General features: G+C 51.4%; 2 protein-coding genes across 4 annotated transcripts; one reads left to right on the forward strand and one right to left on the reverse strand.

Moving 5' to 3' along the window:
• Positions 1–4,300: 4,300 nt before the first annotated feature.
• On the reverse strand, positions 4,301–12,635 carry LOC139683337 (butyrophilin subfamily 1 member A1-like). 2 transcript variants are annotated; one of them, XM_071578392.1, is made up of 11 exons: positions 12,480–12,635; positions 11,753–11,857; positions 10,382–10,729; positions 9,551–9,832; positions 8,518–8,622; positions 7,944–7,964; positions 7,288–7,308; positions 6,629–6,649; positions 6,140–6,160; positions 5,636–5,668; positions 4,301–5,196 (listed from the first exon to the last, which is right to left on the reverse strand). In XM_071578392.1, the coding sequence occupies exons 2-11, from the start codon at positions 11,835–11,837 to the stop codon at positions 4,679–4,681; spliced, it is 1,455 nt and encodes a 484-aa protein (XP_071434493.1). In that variant the 5' UTR covers positions 11,838–11,857; positions 12,480–12,635; the 3' UTR covers positions 4,301–4,678. The 2 variants fall into 2 exon arrangements, with proteins under 2 accessions (XP_071434493.1, XP_071434494.1); XM_071578393.1 differs by lacking the exon at positions 5,636–5,668.
• A 1,956-nt stretch (positions 12,636–14,591) lies between these two features.
• LOC139683340 (E3 ubiquitin-protein ligase TRIM7-like) lies at positions 14,592–17,672 on the forward strand. 2 transcript variants are annotated; one of them, XM_071578397.1, is made up of 3 exons: positions 14,592–14,842; positions 14,919–15,059; positions 15,685–17,672. In XM_071578397.1, exons 2-3 carry the CDS (start codon positions 14,987–14,989, stop codon positions 16,203–16,205), a joined length of 594 nt encoding a protein of 197 aa, XP_071434498.1. In that variant the 5' UTR covers positions 14,592–14,842; positions 14,919–14,986; the 3' UTR covers positions 16,206–17,672. The 2 variants fall into 2 exon arrangements, with proteins under 2 accessions (XP_071434498.1, XP_071434499.1); XM_071578398.1 differs by having other exon boundaries at positions 14,955–15,059.
• The last annotated feature ends 2,799 nt before the right edge of the window (positions 17,673–20,471 follow it).

Here is a 20,471-nt window from a genome sequence, read left to right on the forward strand (position 1 = left end):
ACTGTCACAGCACCCTTGTATCATCTAGGAGGTCCACAGAGAAGACACCTGGCTGCTAAAGCCATGGAAATGCTGCTGGACAGCTGTAGGAGGGCAGTGGTAATGAGCCCTCTGTGTCTCTGCTTGGTAGGGGAGAGCTGAGATTGTCCTCAGGTGTGATGAGATGGGATGGGGAGCTCAAGAACTGCACTTTGAAACTTGGTTCTTCTGCTCTCAGCAATGCTCAGGTTCTCCTCAGAGAACATCTGGGTGTGGTTCTCCTCTACCTCAAAGTGGTGCCAGCACAGGGCTAAGAACAAGACTGATGGACAGGCTGGCTCTCCTCACTCTGTTCTAAGGAACACAGGACTCACAAATTTTGACAAAGTGCTGGCCTTTACCTTCCCTGGCAGCCTGTCATTGTACCATCAACACTGTGGCTGGGGGCTTTCCTTGCCAAAGAAAGGCACTGTCACCATCCCATGCTGCCTGTTCCTGTAGATTTGTGACACTGTTCACAGGGACTTTTGGAACACTCTGTCACTGGGTCCTCCAACAAACCCCTCAGCAACTGCAGACCTCACAGCTGATTTGGCATCCGCTGCATCAAGTGGGCTTGTGCAGAGCAAGGAACAAAACTGAGACATCACCACCAGCTTTAGGGGGGTCCCTCCATTTCTCCTGGGTGTTGGGCAGCCCTGGAGAGAAGGGTAAAAGCACTAATAGCTTCTCTGAGTTGTTCCCTTCAGGCTCCTCCATGGTGGGAAGTGGGAGCTGCCCTAAGCTGAGCATGAACAGACCTACCCTGGCACACACACAAGTGCACCCTCTCTCATTATTGGCAAGCCATGAATTCAGCAGTAATCACAAAATCCCAGAACGTTTGATTTTACAAGGGTTCATCTAGTCTCATCCCCTCCTAAAGCAGGTTCACCTACAGCAGGCTGCACAGCATGGTGTCAAGGCAAGTTTTGAATTTCTCCAGAGAAAGCAACTCCACAGCCTCCCTGGGCAGCCTGTTCCAGGGCTCTGCCACCCTCAAAGTCAAGCAGTTTTCCCTCATATTCAGGTGGAGATTCCTGTGTTTCAGTTTGTGCCTTTGCCCTGTGTCCTGTCACTGGGCACCACTAGAAAGCATCTGGCTCCATCCTCTTGACACCCACCCTTCAGATATTTGTACTCATTGATCAGATCCCCTCTCAGTCATCCCTTCTCCAGGCTAAACAGGCCCGGGTCCCTCAGCCTTTCCCATGAGAGACGCTCCAGTCCCCTCATCATCTTCACAACCCTCCACTGGACCCTTTCAGTCACTTCTTGTCTTTCTTGAACTGGGAAGTCCAGAACTGGACAGAGCACTCCAGATGTGGCCTTGTTGTGAACTTGTTGTCCACCATGACCCCCACATCCTTCCTCGAAGAGCTGCTCTCCAGCAGGTCAGCCCTCACATGGGGTCATTCCTCCTGAGGTGCAGGACCCTACACCTGCTTTTGTTGAACTTCATTAGGTTCCACTCTGCCCAGCTCTGCAGTTTGTTCAGCCCTCTGTCAACTCAGCCTGATGGTTTATCAGGCATCTGCCCCAGGGTTGTGCCATCAGCAAACGTGCTGACCATAAGTTCTGTCCCTTCAACCAGGTCATAGATGAATAACTTGAACTAGACTAGACCCAACACTAACCCCTGAGGACACCACTGGCTACAGGCCTCCAGGTAGACTGTGCTGCTGATCACAATCCTCTGAGCCCTGCCATCCAACCAGTTCTCAATCCACTTCACTGTCTGCTCACCTAACTCACAATTCCTGAGCTTACCTAGGAGCATGCTACAGGAGGCAATGTCAAAAGCCTTGCTGAAGTCAAGGTAGATGACATCCACTGCTCTCCTCTCATCTACCCAGCCAGTCAAGCCATCATAGAAAGGGCATCAGATGGGTCATGATTTTCTTTTGGTGAATCCATGCTGACTACTCCTGCTAACTTGCTTTTCCTCCACACACTGGGAAATGGATTGTAGTTTAGGAATGCTACTACTCAAAACAGTGTTCCCACTAAGACTTTCCAAACTACACTGTCACTTGCTTGCTTCCCCTTCCTCCCCTTTGCCCCTTCCCCACCCAGGGGCTGGAGTTGAGAATTGGGCACATAATAGGTAAAGATCACAGGCTGAGATAAGAACAATTTACTGGAAACAGAGATAAGAAAATGAACAGTATCAGCAACAACATTAATAACAAAAGTGTACAAGAGAGAGTGTGATTCATACACAAAATGTTCACTGCAGAGCCCAACCCAAACCCGCTGCAGCCACAACACCCTGACCCTTCCCTCAGGTTCCCTCCTCCTCACTTACTGGATTGGAAGGAACCCTCTTCTCCCCAGAAAAGAGTCCCTTTCTCCTGTCCCCAGTAATGACATGAACTGGTATAGAATAATCTCCAGGTCCTGGCTATGCCCTATCCCAGCTACTGCAAAAATTAACTCTTTCCTGGAGAGAAGGAAGACAAGATAATACCAGGAATGAGCTGTCCCATCACCTTCCCAGGCCTGGAGGAGAAGCTGACTCTTCTGTAGTTTCCTAGATTCTTTCTGCCCTTTTTAAAGACTGGAGGGACATTGGTTTTCCTCCAGTCCTCAGGCACTTCTCTTGTTCTTCATGATCTTTCAAAAATGGTGGAGAGTGGCATAGCAATAACATCTCTCAGCTACCTCAGTATTCATGAATGCATTCCATTGGGGCCCATGGATTTGGGGGTGTCAAGTTTGCCAAAAGATCTCTTAACCTTATTTTTCTTGACCAATGGAGTCTTCCTTTCACCAGACTTTCTCTCTTGCCTCCAGAGACTGGTAATCTAGATGGCTGACCTTAGCAGTAAAGATTGAAGCAAAGAAGGCACTGAGTAACTTCACCTTCTCTGTATCCTTTGTCACCAAACACCCACTTCATTCAGCAGGGGGCCCACGTTTTCCCTAGTCTTCATTTTGCTACTAATTTACTTGAAGAAGCCTTCTAGTTGTCCTTGACATTCCTTGCAGATCTAGTTCAAAATGAACTGCAGCCTTTCTCTGCATCCCTGCAAACTCTGACAATGTTCCTGTATTCCTCACAAGTGGTCTGTCTCTTTTTCTACATCTCGTAAACTTCTTTCTTCCTTTTGATTTTTGCCAGCACCTCCTTGCTCATACATGCAGGTCACCTGTCCCTTTGCTTGATTTCTTACTCATAGCGAGGCACTAATCCTGAGGTTGGAGGAAGTGAAGCATGAATAGTAACAAGCTCTCTTAGAACACCCCCATCTCCTAGTGGCATAACCCATGGGATACCTGCAAGTAGGTATTGTGCTCCAGACCCTTCTCCACCTCCATTCCCTTCTCTGGACATGCTCCAGACCCTCAATGTCTTTCTTTGAGGTGGGTCTCCACCAGAGCACAGCACAGGGGGATGGTCACTCCCTGAGTCCTGCTGGACATGTAAGCCAGTCCCTTAATGCTTCACTCATAAGCTCTTATCTCATTCTTCATCCACCCCTTGGCAGAGCTCAATCCATCCCAGTTGTTTCTCACATAAAGAGCAGCTCCACCACCTCACCTTTTACAGTGTCTGCTGTGTACTGCTGGGACACTTTCTCCTTGCAGACCTTGGTCATGGGTGTCTACAGCTGCTAAAGCCTTGATTCCAGATGTGATTGGGACATTGGAGGGTGGAGACTGAAGCAGAGTCCTAGTTTTGTGGGTCACCAGATCTGAGCTGCCTCGTTCTCCGTGGTGTCTGTTCCAGGAACAAGGTTCTGAATCCACATTCCTGCATCCCTCTCAGCTCCTCTAATACTGTGCAGCCTTTTAACTGTTTCCTGCTCCTGACAGAACAGATCAATAATCTTGTCTCCAGGAGAAGGGTCTGGGCACTCGTTGCAACCCACACCACCTTTACTGAAGTGTCCTTCCTTACCAGTTCCCAGTCTGGCTGGAACTTTCCCTTGGGAAGGTCCATGCCTGCTGCATATCAGTGAAATGGAGGATCTGGTGTGAAAGTGTGTCTGGCCTCAGACAAGGCACGCCCTGCTATCCTTCCCTTGCAGAGGACAAACATCATCTCCAGCAAAATCCCCTGGAGTTGTCCATCTCTCAGTGCTGGATGTCTCCAGGGCACAGGTGAGCTTGTCCCCAAGGTTTGTGCTGCTGGCAGGTGTGGGGACAAGCACAGACGTGGACTGGCCCTGCTGACACAGCTTCGTGGGCTCCTGCAGGATGCAGTGAACCCTCTTCTCCAAAATGCCTGCAACTTCCACAGCTAAAACCAGGTGGAGATATCCCTCAGAGACAAATCTCACCAAAGGAACTTTATTGTGTATCTTTAAAGAGTGATCCATGTTGCAGGAACAGCTTTTCAGTGTAAATGGTGCTCAACAGAGAGAGAGTGAGGATAAGGGGAATTCTGACCCAACAGAAAGGGTGAGATTTTACCCTGGAGAAAGATGCAGGATTGGAGAGAGGTCCACAGATGTAATGAGATCTTTGCCCTTGGAGACCCTGCACAACTCAGCTGAACAAGGTCAAAGACTCCTAAGGCAGCCCTGAGGTTAGCCCTGCTCTGAGCAGGTCGTTGCCACACAAACTTCCACAGATTCCTTCTAACCTAAACCTTTCTGTCAGTCTGAACTCACAGAGTCCCCTGAAAAAGCTGTGTATTTCCCCCTCCCCTTCGTCAGGGCCATATTTTGAGCCATGTCCCAGGACCCAGCCAGACCCAGGGGTGGACTTTTCTCCCCTCAAATGATGCCAGTGGAAATGTGAAGATGGGAATCTCCTCATCAACACTGAAAAATGCCACCCGTCCCTCCTCATAATCCAGAGAGACTCGGATTCGCTTGGGAGTCTGGATTTCAGGAAGCAGAGTGCGACTGGGGGAGGTGAGAGCTTGGAAGTGCCCTGCCCAGTTCCCCACTGCCCAGGTGCCTTCCTCTGGTTTAAACTCAATATCACCCTTCCTTTTCACATCTTCTCTAGAGACACCCACGATCCATCCTCCTGCATCTACCACCTCCACCTCCCAGTAGTATCTCCCTGAGGTGAAGCCATCACAGCCCAGCACGCAGCGCCACGGGTTAAATCTCTCAGGGATGTCAGGAATGTCCTGTAGTGTGTCACCTCGTTTCACACTTTTGCCATCTTCAGACAGGACAAGTTCACAGTGGGCTGTGTCTGGATCCAGAATCACATTCACTACAGGAAAGATGGAATCAACACATTAGGGTAGAGCTCACCCCAGGACAGGCCTTTGCTGAGGCTGCCTAAGGAAGGAGCAGAGTGCAAGGGAGAGCTGGGACACTGGCATGGGAAGGTGCATGAGCTAATAAAATTAGTGCAAGGAAAAGAAAATGAAGCAGGGAGAAGACAGAGGGCAGAGAGGGAAGAGAACCATCAGCAGACCCTCAGGCTGAAGTCTGAAACACGCCCAGCACAGGTCACTGAGGACCAGGACTCTCAAATGGGACATGCACCAAATGAACAAGGAGTCTGAGTGCTACACTTCTTCCAGTAAAGGGAGGGTCAGCAGAAGCATCCCTGGTCCCACCAGCATCACTGTAGGAAGGGAACTGCCAGGCAGTGAGATTAAAGCAGAGATGAGCATTCAGCACTCTAAAAAACCAAACCTAATTACCTCCTTCTATGGGCACTGCATATCTTCTCCATGCTTTAAAAAACCCACAAAAACCATAGGTCAGAGCAGAGGCAATTGAACACACTTCTACTTGATTAGCTCAGGGTAATGATGTGTAATGATTATGTAGCTACACATTTTCTGAATTGTTATAATTGCAAAAGTTATCTCACAGGGTGTCACTTCAGAACTTCAGTGTCTGACTACACGAAAGGGCTCCATCCATTATCTAGAAATACAATCACTCTGTGATTCAGACATACATTTATGGTCAGTTTGTCCTTTTAATAATGAAAGAATTTTCTTCTTAGTACAGAATGATTACAGAAAATAGTTTAAAACCACCCAGAGACCAATGGAAAATAATGTTTCTGAAACAAGTTGTCTATGTGCTACCTCTTCCTTTCCCAAAAGGAAAACCAGAACCAGGGCACACATGCAAAACCCAAAGGAGAAAAGGCCCAGCTGAGAAGCCTCCCACATAAAAAAGAGAATGATACTCACCAAGTTCCTTGGCTTGCTTCTCTGAAAAGGAAGACAAAGCAGCACAAATGGGTTATGGGATATTGGTTTGGATACACCCTGTCTGCCCTCTCCCATAACCACCTGCCTGAGGGTGGGTTTCTGCCAAGCCTGGGCAATGCAAAGCCCTGGACCACCCCCAGCCTGGAGCTCTGCTCCCCCAGCAATGGTGCAGATTGTTCTGCTCAAATTCAGGGCAGGAAATGGTCTCTGGGAGGTTCCTCTTCTCCAAGGGGACCAGGGCACTCCCACCTTGCCTGCACCCCCACTGCCACCACCCATTCCCACTCCCAGACACCCCTTTCAGTGAGCTTTCATTTTTGATTCTCCAATTCACTCGCTCCTTCCTCCCTCCCCAAAACCACTTTTCTGTCCACTTCACTCTTCAAAACTAAAACCCCCTCCAAAGAAACCCACCTCCTTACACAGAATCTGTAAATATTCTTTTGTCAGGAAAAGGAGAGTACTCACCTATTTCTGCATCACGGTCCCCTGAACAATGAACACAAACACACACAACTTATTACGTGGCACAGTTCCCTTTCCTGGGACTCCCTGCCTTGCTAAAGGACCATACAGGTCAGGAGAGGATGAGATGGAGGGGGCAAATCCTCTGCTTTTTACTCTGACTGCAAGGACAGCTGACCTGTATTTAGTTTCCCCATCATTTTCACCCCCTTCATTGTCACTGATTTAGCATGAGATTAGGAGTAATACTCAAAGTGCTACTTCTTGGCAATTCTACAGGCAAGCAAACAAACAAACTAGCAAGAATACATGACCTCTTCAAGCAAGTTTGTTTTTTAAAAAATTCTTAGCAAGCAAAACCCTACATTTTTACGAGAAATTTCTCAACAGCTCAGGTTTCTGTATTTGGCCCTAAAGAACAATTACTGTTCAGAACTAAATCACTATTTAAATTAAAAGGAGTGTCAAAAAGCATTGACAGCCACTCAGGTGAAAAGTCCTAATAACTGTTCAGGGTGAATTTTGACATGATTATTGAGTCACAGGAGGGGGAAGCAAAATATCTGCCCAGAAACAACATTTGGACAGAATGAGAGAATGAACGAAAAGTTCTGAAGGATTTCACTGAGGATTTCACTGAAGAGACAGGAAGTGAGACTTACACAGTGCTGCCAATTGCATAGCTGGAAAACAAAATGAGATCAGAATGTCACCACCAAAGTCAGTGCCTGTTTCCCTGATACACTTCTGTGGTAGGGAGGAGCCTGAAATTGCTCACCAGGCAAAAGCTTCAGCCAGGAACTCCTCAGGACCTTTCCTCTCAAGACTTTGGGGTCTCCCCCACCCTCCCTGACCCCACCCTGGACAGAGATCAGCCCTGTGCTGCTGGAGACCTGAGCATGGGCTCCAGCTCCAGGGCAGCACTGAAGGGGCAGGTTTGCACCAACAGGGGAGGAGCCTGGAGTTAAATGTCACCTGCAGTGCTCCCTAATTGCCCTGTGCCTCTGCTCTGCAGTGCTGACAAAAGCTGAGACACCTGCAAAATGAAATGTGCTACCCCAAAGCTTCCTCCAGCCTTGGGAAGAACCTTGAGAGTACTTTGAAAAGGAAGGTTCACTGTTGGTACATCTGTTCACACTCGCTTTTGTTCTCTAATGATTTCCCTTAAAATTACAACATCATTTCATAAATCAATCTCACAATTGCATGTAGCCACTAGCCAACCATGTCCTTCTCTCATATCCCCCAGAAATGTGACCCATGAATTCTTGCATTTGAAGAAATCTCAAATTTCTGGACAATGGAAAATAAAGCTTACCTATTTCTTTCTGATGCTTTCCTGTGAAGAAAAGAAAGAAGTGCAAATAAATTTCAAAACCCATCCCTTCCAAGGAGCACTGATGAACCCCCAGCAGGAGTTACAGACACCCACATGGCAGAGGGGCCACAGAGTCTGGACGTGCTGTGGCACCCACATTACTCAATCTTCTCCTGGTAAGAAAGAGAGGATTTTAGTTTCCTTGATTCTTCTGTGTGACCTCCCATCAGAGTGATTTTTAGAAGGAAATGAGGCTCTGCCAGGTCCTCTAAAACTGCCCAGGATTCTTTGCAGGGCAAACTTTTGCTCCACTTCTGTGCTGGGGAAGAGGAGCAGCTGATTCTTCTTTAATGCCAACTTCCTTATTTGCTGGGGAAGAAAGCTTTCTTTTCTTGCCAGAAGTTAAGACCCTAAGTCTTGAAGATCCCTGGCACTGAACATGTGCCTGACACACCAGGACAAGACTCTGCATCCATCTGGGTGTTTCTCAACCCCCACCACCCATCAGGATCACAGGTGGCTGAGCAGGACAGCTTCCCAACCCCTTCCACAGCCCCCATACCCAGGATAGTACCTTTAATTTTAAAGAGATGAACAGTGAGACCAAGGAGAGCAATCACAGCAACCAGGGCCACGCCCAGGGCAATCATCCAAGGATGGGCATCTTGGAAAAAGGGATCTAGAAAATAAAATCCCCAATGGGGAGGTTACTCTACAAGAAACAAAGGAAAGGAGAGGATTTCTCTTTCAGGGTCATTCCATCCAAATCCCACTGAGGGTGAAAACCAGCTTCTGATTGCACTCCACAGTCTGACCAAAAATGACATTTAAAAAAACTCTTTTGGCAATTCTGCACTGGTTGCAGGCTAATCACATTTGGTTTTGCATTGTGGAGGATTTTTAAAGGGAAGACAGATTTCTAACCATATTATTTCTGTTTAAATCCTACTTTCTTCTCTGTTGGAAAAAAACAAGTACTATATTTCATTAGGCAATATGGGATCAGAAATAGGGTAACATAAACATTAACTGCAACACTTCAGTGCAGAGAAGCATCATCAGGAAAAAGGTAACTGCTCCGTAGGGAAATGAAGTCTCCAAGACTTACTCATTCCCAAAGTACAAGTGGAACAAGATGGAATTGAAAAGCTGCTGTGATGCAGTTTGGTGTATGGTTAGTGCAGTTCACCATTGCACCTCTGCTCTGATATATTCCCAACCCCAAATCAATCATCTGATAAAAAAGGAGCTTTCCTGTGAGACAAGGGAAAACTCGAAATACATTAAATATATGCAGGTGCTAAACTGAAACAAGGGTTTATTTCTCATACTAAACCTGTAGGACAGGATTTCACAGCAGGGGAGACCAAAGGCATGGGTTGGTTTCTCTTTTGCATTTAGTTCCAGTGTTATGATGTGTTTATCTAACCCAAGTGTCTGTAGAAACTCTGCCCCAATGAGGGCTGTCCCTTTCCTTCCCTAACCCTCCCCCCCGACGGAACCGGTGGCTTTTGGCAGCGTTGGTGCAGGTGTGCTGCCATGGTCTGCACAGGCTGAACACGTGGCCTGCCAGAGGCGCTCCGTCCATGCCCCCATCCTTGGCTCACCTGATACGTACAGCGCTGATCCCTTCTCCGGCCTCTGCGGGCTGTGCTGCACCAAACACGAGAGTTCCTGGCTCACACCTCTAGTGAGGATGATGCTGCTCTCTGCTGCAAAGAGCCCGTTCTCATCCTGAGTAGCATTTTCCGCGAGAGACGGGAGATGCTGCCCCTGGGGGTTTTGCCACAGCACGTGGGGCCGCGGGTACCAGCCAGCCGAGCGACAGGCCAGCCGGATGCCCCCGCGCTCGTAGCGCTCCAGCACGATGAGCGGGGCGGAGCCACTGGCTGTGGGAAAAGAGGGAGCCCAGGTGACCCCGTGGGATCCTGGATGTCGAAGGGCTGGGCTGGCTTGGCTGTTTCTCTCCCTGACCAGGATAAACTTTGACATACACAAAGCCCATATTTTTTTTCAGAGAACGGTCACCTGGAGTCAGGACATTTCCTGCAGTCCCTTTCTCATAACTCTGAGATCTGCTCTGGAGGCCACTGCTGCAGTAAAATAAGCCACTGCCCTGGATATTAAAACATTAAGTGCACGAACCCTGATATTCTTCCTTTATCATCCAATGCCAGGGGTTTTTTTAACACCTGCTTTTAGGAAGAAAATTATATGAAGAACACTTCTGAAGGAGGACGCATTTCAGGAGCTCCTTATGGTCTCTCAATGGGCAATTTTACCTGTCTGAGATATTCCTGGTATTTTCAACAACGGGACTTAAAACCCCCTATTCACAAAGCAACTACCTGAAAATGCTTCTGGGCAGAAGGACAGGGAACAGGAGCACTGGCTATAAAGAAAGTGAATGAGAGGGACAAGGAACGTGAGCTACAGACCTGTCACCTTGAGCTCCACCACAGCCTCGTCGTAATCTGAGCCACGGCGAACAAAGCAGGTGTACTTCCCTGTGTCAGACGGTTGGACATGAAAAATTTTCAAGCGCACGCTGCCCTTGGCGAGGCCTTCCTTCAGCAGCTCAGTGCGCCCTTGGTACTGAGGCATCTGCTCCCCATACTGATCCTGGCCCCCCTTGTAGCGATGCACAAAGGGCGAGAATCGTTCCCGAAACCAAATCACCTCCGTGTCCTGTGCACTCTGCTCTGCGGAGAAGTCACAGGGCAGCACCACGTTCTCGCCCTTGGCCACGGTGATGGGGCCAGACGGTGCCGTCACGTTGAGGGGAGCTGGGGGAAAGCCCCGGAGGAAGAAGAGAACCGTGAGTTTGCCGTGGCCCCTGAGCTCGGGCACAGCAGCGGCTGCTCCACGAAGATCATGAGCTGCTGGGCTGGGCCATCACACTGGCAGCGTCCCCGTGCCAGGACACAGCAGGTGCCCAGGGGAGCTGGCACGGGGACCCTGCCCTGCAGCACGGGCAGTGGGCTGGGGCCAGGCCACCTCCCATCCGTCTGCTTCCCTGTCCTGTGCTGCCAGGAACGTTCTTCAAGCCCCTTGTTCTCAGGGGAACAAGTGCTGCCCTCGTGGCTCAGGACAGGCAGAAAGTGGAACAAGGAATGCCAGATGTGGCTGGAAGGTTTCTGGGTGGTTGGCTGGAGCAAGTGACAACTTGGGTACAAATAAAGCTCAAATATCCTTTGCTATTGTCATCTCTTACAAAATTCCATTACAAAAGTCAAAATGTTTCAGGTGCTCTTTAAACAAAAAAGGCTTATAATAATCTGTCCACTCAGCTCACAGACAACAGGGTACAGGTTGAAGGAAAATAAAAAGAAATTAATGGTTTTTGACAAGTTAATTTTCTAGTCAACTGCCAGGGCTGCCTCGAAGAAGTTGCTTCTCGTCAGCAACCTAACAGAGCACAGACTAATCAAGTTGTTGTTGTACCTTTTTATTCAGCTGATTCTGCAAAGGGTCCAGCACACCCTGGACACAGCACAGGGCAGCAACAACACACTGGTAATGTGTTGGAAACAGGCAAGGCAGGGAGGGAAATGGCAGCAAATCAACTCATTGGCATCATCTCATTCTCACACCACTTCAGTGGGGTTGTGCCCATGCCTGTCCTCCCATGGCCCAGAGGGATAAACCAGCATCCAGAGGGTGCTCTCTCAGGTGGAGAAGGTGTATGGAAAAAGGCCTGCCCCTGCTCTGTGCTCTGCTGTTCTCAGGGAGCTGCTGCACTGGCAGCCAGGAAGATCCTGAGTCTGGAAGCAATGCCACAGGGACCACAAGAACTGGGAGATTCTTACCTGAATGCCCCTTGTGAACTTGGAAAATTAAACTGTAAATGACAAAAGCTGGCAGGGAGCAGTAGAGGTGGGAACTGGAGAGCATCCTCTTCCCTGGAGTACAGCCTGGAGATGGGGAAGGAGATGGGGAAAAGACTCGGGAGGAGAAACAAGGCAACAAAGTAAAAAAAAACCAAAAAACAAATGAAAACCCAGGCTGAGTTCACATTTAAAGGGGTTCATTACTTATTTCATCCCTTTCTGCAATGTCTAGGGATGAAACTTTGATGCTGAAGGTTGAAAGGGATATTCCATCACTTGCATGATTTTGATTAGTGCTTTATATACAAAGTACATGATTGGTATAAAAATTTGTGGGAATTTCTCATGTGAAAGGGTAGCACAAGCTACAAATCTCTTTGAATTCCATGAGAATGGGGCAGTTGTTTTCATACGGAGCCCAGGCTTTCTGATCCAGCTCTAAGAAAGATATGGATGGGGCAGAACAAGAAGGAGAAACCCTGGCTGAGCAGGACTCATTGCCTGCACCTCACTGAGAGTGAGAGGAGGCTTCTGACCAGTGAAAGCAAAGTAGCCAAGAGGGGACCTGGCCCAGCCCTGCTCTCGCACCCCCCTTTTGCCCACTCATTTAGTACCACTTTGCTAACAGGAAGTGAAAACTGCACCCGGTTCTGGCAGATGGCCCAGGGCGATTTCCATCAGCAGATTCCCAAAAGATGCTGCATACCTGGAGACTCTGAGCTCTTTCCTGCGGTCTTTCCTGAAGGAGGAGCTGCTCAGTCGTCACGCAGCATCTCGGAGGGGTCCCCGATCCAGCTAAGCATTTCCCTGTCTGGAAACGAAACCAAATAGTCAGCTTATCCCAGCCTGCCTCTCGTTTCCTCATGCGCTGCCTCCTCTCAAAAATGAAAGTTGCTGAACAGTCTGGGGCGTTTTGGTAATGCTTTTGCTCTGGCCATGCCCTTCTGTCAGCGCGCACAGCCACACCCCTGCTGCAGGGGCTCTCCAGGGCTGTGTGTCACCGCATCCTCCCGCCGCGCTGCCGGGCTCGGGAGGGGACAGATCTGGCAGCACTCTGGGAGTCCCTGGGACAAGCCCGGAGGCACCGGGGAGATGGGGCAGCTGATGGAGCCGGGATTGCCATCCCGAGGCAGTGCTGGAGTGGGAGCAAAGTTCAGCACCAGCTTAAAAGCTGCTGCCCCGAGAGAGGTGAAGGCAGCGCCCGCGGGGGCTCAGCCCCGCCGGGTCCAGCACCCTGCCAGCCCAGCCAGGCATGGGGGCATCTGCTGGGGTGAAAGGACCTGATCAGGGACCTGGTCAAAAACGGTGACAAGGAAAAGAGGGAAGCAGCAAATGCAGGGTCCAGTGACAGAGCCCTGGACAGCAAATGACAGCAGAAAGGAGTGAAAGAACCCAAGCAGCTCACTCGTGCTGATGGCTGGGATTACATTACCAGGTTGTCAGTCCAGGGACATCCAGCCTGGCTTTTGTGAGTGTACATGTACAAAGCTGGAGATCAAAGCTGGGTTCCCAGAGATCTGGGATTGTCAGTGGAAGGACAGGAGCACTAAAGCCATGTGGAGTGGAAGGATTCGGGGAGGACAAGGTCAGGGACAGGTCGAAAGGCTGGAAAAGGGAGTGGTCATGGGTAAAACAGAGCTGGTCATTGAGCTTGGCTGGCTGGTGAGTTGGAGTGTCATAGAGGCTGGAGTTTGGACAGAGGCACCCCTTGGATAGAGGGGCCATGCTACTGCTCGAGGTGTCTGCAGATGTGCCCATGAAGCCAGAGACTGTAGCATGTGTCACCAGCACTCATTATCTCCTGCCCCTGTCCCTGCCAGCTCTGCAGGAGGAGGGGATGAGGCTGCCTGTGCAGGTGGGTGATGTGAGTGCCACCAGCTACCTGTGCCTGCGGCCGACTGTGTGACCAGCTGTGTCTGTGCATCTGTGTCTGTGTGTCTGTGTCTGTGTGTGTCTCTGTCAGTGTCTGTGTGTTTCTCTGCTATGTCTGTTTCTGTATCGTTGTTTGTGTTGCTTTCAGTGTCTGTGTCCGTGTCTGTGTCTGTGTCTGTGTCTGTGTCTGTGTCTGTGTCTGTGTCTGTGTGTCTGTGTCTGTGGCTCTGCCTCTCTCTGTCTGTGTATCTATCCCTGTTTAACTTCCTCACTGCCTGGCCCTGCCAACAGAAGGTTCAGCAGCAGCTGCCCATGTACACCTGGTGCCAGCAGCAGCCCCCACCATGCCATGCCCATGTCACCAAGTAGCAGTGGTCCCTGCCAAGCCAGCCTGTCCCCAGTCCTGCCTTCTTGGTGGCTTTCAGAGCGATGTGACAAAGCAGAGTGGAACCCCCTCAGTTCCCTATGAGTGGGGATGAGGCCATCACCACCGGGCACATGACCAGCTGTCTGGAGAACACAGAGGTGGGGGGCAAAGCCCAGCAAGTGCTGTCCCCCATTTACCAGTTGAGCCATCGAGGCAGCACATGCCTTGCAAACATCTCCACCATGAGCCCACTGGCAGCACAACAAACCTGGGCAAACAGCCAGGGCAGGAGCCACCGCCCTGGCTTGTCCCAGGGCGCAGCCTGGACACCCAGAATATGGCCACTGCTCTGTCTCCAAGGGTCAGCCCATTGGGCTGGAGGTGCCTGTGGTGCCACTGACCCAGGAGGGCTCTGAGCCTCCTGCGCAGGGAGATCCAGGCTCCTGCAGTGCACAGGGGCTCTTATCACCCTCCTGCAGCTGGCAGGAGGGAGGGGAGCAGTGGCAGAGTCTGTGCTGCAAACAGGTCTGGGCACTTCAGGAGCAGGAGGAACAGCCAAATTCAAGTGTTAGATGAGGTCACAGGTGGGCAGGACGCTTCAGGGCATGGGAGGCCATTGCCCAGAGATGGAGGGGGAGGCTCTGTAGGCTGTGCCCCAGACAGACTCCCAGCTGTGCTCTCCAGGCCATCCAGGCCCCCTGCACTGTGCTCTGCTCACTCCAACAAGCTGCAAGTCCATGCAGGAGCTAAGCAGGAGTTCAGGGCAGTGACGAGCAGACTGAAGACCTTCCAAAGCATCCCAAATCTCCCTTCCCGTAGCCAACGTGCAGGTGAGTGCTGGCTGTCTAAAAAGTGCCTGAATCCTGTGACCTTTCCATCATTCCTTCTCTGCTCTGTAGTCTTTAGGCATTCACTGCGTTCTGCCATTCCCACTTGCAATAGGAAATCCTGCCTCCTGTTGATTTTCTGTACATATGCTGGCCTCCAGGATGGAGAGAGAAGACAGTGAGAACCTGGCTGAAGAGGTGGAGGAGATGAGTGGAAGAGGTGAGTTTTCAGAAGGAAAGAGGAAAGGGAACTGTCTTCTGTTGAGGAGAAAAAAAGTACCTCATGCTTCTGCTTTGGGGTCTTTATGGTCAAAGCACATGAGGCTTGTCTCAGGATGGGCTTGTCTTTGGTTGGGACTTGGTGGCTGCTACACCCCCAGTTGAACTTCCTTGCTTATCTGTAGAGCCACCACCAGCATCAAGGACACCTGAGCTGACATCCTCAGCCCCCTCCTTTGCTCACAGAAAGAAACAGCAATTTGGGCCCAACGGTTCTAGATCTTGGGGTAGTGCCTATCATGGTCTGCACTGGTTTGTGCCCAAACCTGCCTGTTCTGCTCCTGCAGCACCAGAGACACCCAAACTCAGGTCCAGGTGTCTGCACTGCAGATGTACACCCACCCACTCAGGTTCAGCCTCCTGCAGGAACCTGAGGTCTCCTTGGCCAGGAGGCATGCAAGCTCATGGGGCAGGCACAGGATTGGGGCAGCACTGAGGCCAGGGCAGTCCAGCATGAAGGGTTTTCTCACCCAGGGAGAAGGAACTCACCCTGTCCTTTGTCTTGATGGGGTGGATGCAGCCCCAGGACTGCCTGTTTTGAGCAGCTTCTCCTCCTCTGTCCCCAGCTGACGTGACCCTGGACCCAGACACCGCCAACCCCTTCCTCATCCTGGCTGGAGACCAGCGAGGGGTGGGACGGGGGGACGAGTGGACTTTGCTGGCCCACAACCCTGAGCGGTTCGACACGGAGCCCTGTGTGCTGGGCAGGCAGGGCTTTGCTGCAGGGAGACACTGCTGGGAGGTGGAGGTGGCCAAGGCAGGGGACTGGTGGGCTGTGGGGGTGGCGCAGGCATCTGTCAGGAGGAAGGGGGTCCTGAACTTTACCCCTCAGGAGGGGATCTGGGCCGTGGGGCAGTGGTTTGGACAATATCATGCTTTCACTGACCCTGACTGGACCCCTCTGCACCTTACCTGCCTCCCCAGGGCCATCCAGGTCTGCCTGGACTTCACAGAAAAGCAGGTGGCATTTGCTGATGCTGAAAATGAAGCCCCAATCTTTGCTTTCTGCCTTTCCTCGTGTCCTGGGCAGAGGTTGCACCCATGGCTCTGGGTGGGGACGGGCTCATGGCTCCAGTTGTGCTCCTGACACATGGATGGAGCACAGGGAGGGCAGGGGAGAGACAGAAAAGGCAAACACCATCATTGTGGGTCTTGGTGCTGGGAACTGGGAGGGTCCTGTGTCCTATCAGCTTCTCCTGCTGTGGTTTCTGTGGCCACCAGGTGGAGAACAGGCAGGTCATGGAGGTGGATGCCACCACAGAGCCTCCTTCATCCCCCATCCACCATACGGCTGGGACTGCAGGGACATCAGGGAGCACAGAGACTCGGGGCATGGAGGAGATTGGTGCCACAAGGTCTCAGGGCAGGCAGGTGGCATTGAGTGCCGGGGCACTGCAGAGCTGCACTGTACAAGGCCATGGAAAGTACAGCAGGTACTGGAGCAGCACCTCTGGATTTTTCTATTAAGTTAAAGAAAACAAGCACAGCTGGATGCTGATGATAACACTTATCTTCCACACACATTCAAAGCCTCTCCCTGCCTTCTCTCCACTTCCCACTGACACGTGCACCAAGCACATTTCTTGCAGCAGAGCACTAGGAGCACCTCTGGGGAAGCCCAGGAAGACAAGCATGAAGCTGAGCAGTGTCTGAAGTCCACAGAAGAGGCAACTCCCACAGAGCTGCCATTCTCTGATCTCCCGCCATCAAGGTCTCCTTTTCCTCACACAGACTACACGAGACTGGAACATTCCATTTGGAAAGGACCTACAACAATGATCTCATCCAACTGCCTGACCCCTTCAGGACTGACCAAAAGTCAAAGCTTGTTCCTAAGGCCGTTGTCCAAATGCCTTTGAAACACTGACAGGCCAGGGGCATTGACCACCTCTCCAGGAAACCTGTTCCAGGGTTTGACCACCCTCTCGGTAAAGAAATGCTCCCTCAAGTCCAGTTGGAACTCCCCTGGAGCAGCTTTGAACCATTCCCAGGTGTCTTGGCCCTGGATCACAGGGAGAAGAGCTCAGCACCTCCCTCCCCACATCCCCTCCTCAGGAAGCTGCAGAGCAACAGAGTCTCCCCTCAACCTCCTTTCCTCCAAAGGAGACAAGCGCAGAGCCCTGCCTGAATTCCAGTCTGGAATTCATCTCCAGATGCATTGCTGGTTGGACCCTCTTAGTTCCCCCTCAGTTGTCATCTTTGTGGAGGCATCTGGGCACAAGCAGGAGTATTGGTCTTCCTCATCTACTCCAGTAGCTGCAAAGAGTTGCAGCACTGGGTCAGGCATAGGTGTCTTCCCCCAGAACCCCACTCTAAGCCTCTTCCACTGCAGTAGGACCAAAACTGTCAAAACCCATGGATTTCTGCTCTCAGCAAGGCCATTCCTACTCTCCATGGGCAGGCAAGGGGGACAGGCTGGGCACGGGTCAGTGGGTGGTGAGAAGTTGTATTTGGCATGACTTGCTCCTCTTGGGTTTCTTTGTTTTTCCTTACAATTATTACTATCCAGATTATTATTATATTTTACATTGTTTCAGTTATTAAACTGTACTTATCTCAACCCACAAGTGTTTTTGCCATTTTTCCCCATCCTGCCCTGGGTTGTGTGTGTGACCGAGTGGCTGATGGTGTTCAGTCGGGCTCTAAGGGCACGTTCTGGGGAGACAACCTGTGCCAGGACATTTGTCCCATTCTCATGGTGGGCACGGATGGCGTGTCACAGCAGTGCCCTGCTGCCTCCTTGGTCAGTGCCTGGACACGGAGGCCAGAGGACAACTTCCAAAGCCCACTGTCCAGAGCAGGGTGTGATCAGACCTCGGGAAATCCTCCTAGTCCTGGGGGAAAAGGCTGCAGCAACAGGCAGCAGAGGCACCTCAATGAACATACTTTTCTCCACACTGGTCTGCCAGGGATGCTCCAAAGCCTGCTTGGATTTGATACGTCAGCCAAGCAGCTGTGACTGAATGCCCTCCCTCTTCAACTGTGTCTCCTTTTTGCCCAGTGAGCTCTTTCTCTGAGATTTCTGTTCCTTTTATGCTCTTCTGGCTGCTGCAGTCACTGCTTTTTCTTCCCTCACCCTGGCAGATTGCTGTGTGGCAGCACAGTTTTATTTTATAGAACAGGGTGAACCTTCTCCCAGAACCACAGCACCCTCTTTTTTTAAACCTTTTTTTTTCTTTTACCGTAAACAAGCCTAGAAGCCCCTTGATTTGCTAGCTTGGCCAGAAAACTCATCCAAAGTGTGGGCCAAGGCTAAAGTTTTGTCCAGGCCCTTGGAAATGCATCCAGCATTTTTTTTGCAGTGTTTTGAGGGGCACTTCTAATGGGCATCTTCACAATTTCCACCCCACTCTGCAGGAGTGGCATGACCAGGCTTTGCAATACAGGGCCAGGGCCAGGGGCTGAGGGCAGGGCAGGGGCTGCAGGGGATGTTGGGGCTTCTCATCACCCCATGAACAGGGACCGATGGCTGTCCGGGCCTCTACCCTGAGGTTCTACATCCAGCCCTGGACAGGTGTCCTGCCCCACATTGCCCTGCAGGCCCTGCCATGGTGCTGGCCCCAGATGGCTCTTGGAGCCACTGGTAGTGAGCTGCCAGAGCGACTGTCCTGCCCTGCAGCTGTAGCAGCTTTTACAGGTTTCAGCTCTGACACAGCCAGACACGTATCGGACATGGCTCCGACACAGCCGGACACAACCACATCCATCTTGAACACAGTGGGACACAGCTCAGGCACACCCAGACATAGCTTGGATGCATCCTTACACATCCAGACACAGCTCAGGCACATCTGGGCACAGCCTGACACGGCCTCACCAATGCTCGGGCAGGAGCGTGGGCTGGCAGACACGTCTGGCATCTTCCACCAGCCTGTCATTTAACCTCTGAATGAGATCAGCCTGCCAGCTTCTATCCTGAAGCTTAGAACATCTACACAAAAGGATGGAAACACAATATGCATAGCCATTAAAAATAAATTATATATATATATATATATATAGAGAGAGAGAGAGAGAGAGAGAGAGAGTGAGATATTTTCCACATATGGTATTTACATGTAGGAAAATGTCCCTGCAGACAGGCATGTTCTGCCATCGGGCTCTTTTTGGGCCATTTCACACACAAATGTTGATTACTTGTCTGTTTGTCAAGGTCTAAAGTACGTGCTGACCTCAGAGTCCCTTTGGGTGGGATGATTGTTTCCTGGTGCCCCCACAGCTGCCACGTTCCCTGGGCATGGGGGGGACACACCACCCTCCTCCTGGGCCGGCCCCGGTGGGTGGCCATGGGATGGCTCAGACAGTCGTCTCCTCCGCAGTCTTCTTCATGAGCTTGGCAGAGAGGAGGGAGTGGGGCACGGGGTGAGGGCTGCGCGAGGCTGGGACCATCAGGCGGACCTTCTGGTTGGTCCTTCTCCACTCCGAGTACAGCTGGCAGTGGTAGCGGAACGAAACCTGGCGGGCGAGAAGGCAGCGCGTTGTCACCGACCCCCTGGTGCCACCACCCCTCTGCCTCTGGGCATCCCTCACCCCAAGGCAAGGGAGACAGCTCTGACCCCGACATGGCCTGGGGCACTCCATGGCCCAAGCCATGCATGGGAAATCAATCCCCTCTGGCTGGCACCAGGCTGAGCACAGCACAGCCAAAGGGGCTTTCTGGGCAGCACTGGCACAGCAGGACAGGGTTTGCTCAGCTGGGTTTGGGTCCAGGCTGATGAAATGTGGAGGGCAGGAGCCACAATTTGCCCCTTCACCCAGCTCCAGGCTGCAGGCAGCACCTTGGGTGGGCAAAACAAGGGTCTGAACCCAACCAGCCTCCTCCCGTCTCACAGAGCCCAGTGAACCTTCTTTGTCCTCCCCAAAACCTTCTCTCCTTGGTCTGCAGCAACAGAACAGCAACTGGACTCATTTTTCCTGACAACACCGTGGCCTGGGAGATTTGGCACCCCGGAGGGAGACAGGGCAGGATGCAAAGGCTGGAGGGGCCCAGAGCAGCCCAGCAGAGGCAGGAGCTGGCCCTGCAGTTTTGGAACAGCCCTGCGAGGGGAGCTTGGAGCTCAGCTTAAATACAGAATCCAGTCACCCATCCATCCAATCCAGGCTTTCATACTTTGTCAAATTACAGGAAGCATTTAGTTGGCAAGTATATGTGACATCTTCTCCGAGGACACCCCCTTGTCATGGGGGAGAAGCTTCCGTGCCCTCCTGAAGTTGAGAGCTATGCTGGTGGTGGTTTGTGCCTCAGATAAGGTCTCAGCTGAAGGGTCAGACAAAGTGTGCCCACAGGCAGGATGGGCTCACTAACCCTCTGGCAACCATCCTAGGAGAAGGACAACTCTAACTCCAAACCTGG

This window comes from Pithys albifrons, chromosome 27 (assembly GCF_047495875.1).
Source record: "Pithys albifrons albifrons isolate INPA30051 chromosome 27, PitAlb_v1, whole genome shotgun sequence".
Lineage (NCBI taxonomy): Eukaryota > Metazoa > Chordata > Aves > Passeriformes > Thamnophilidae > Pithys > Pithys albifrons.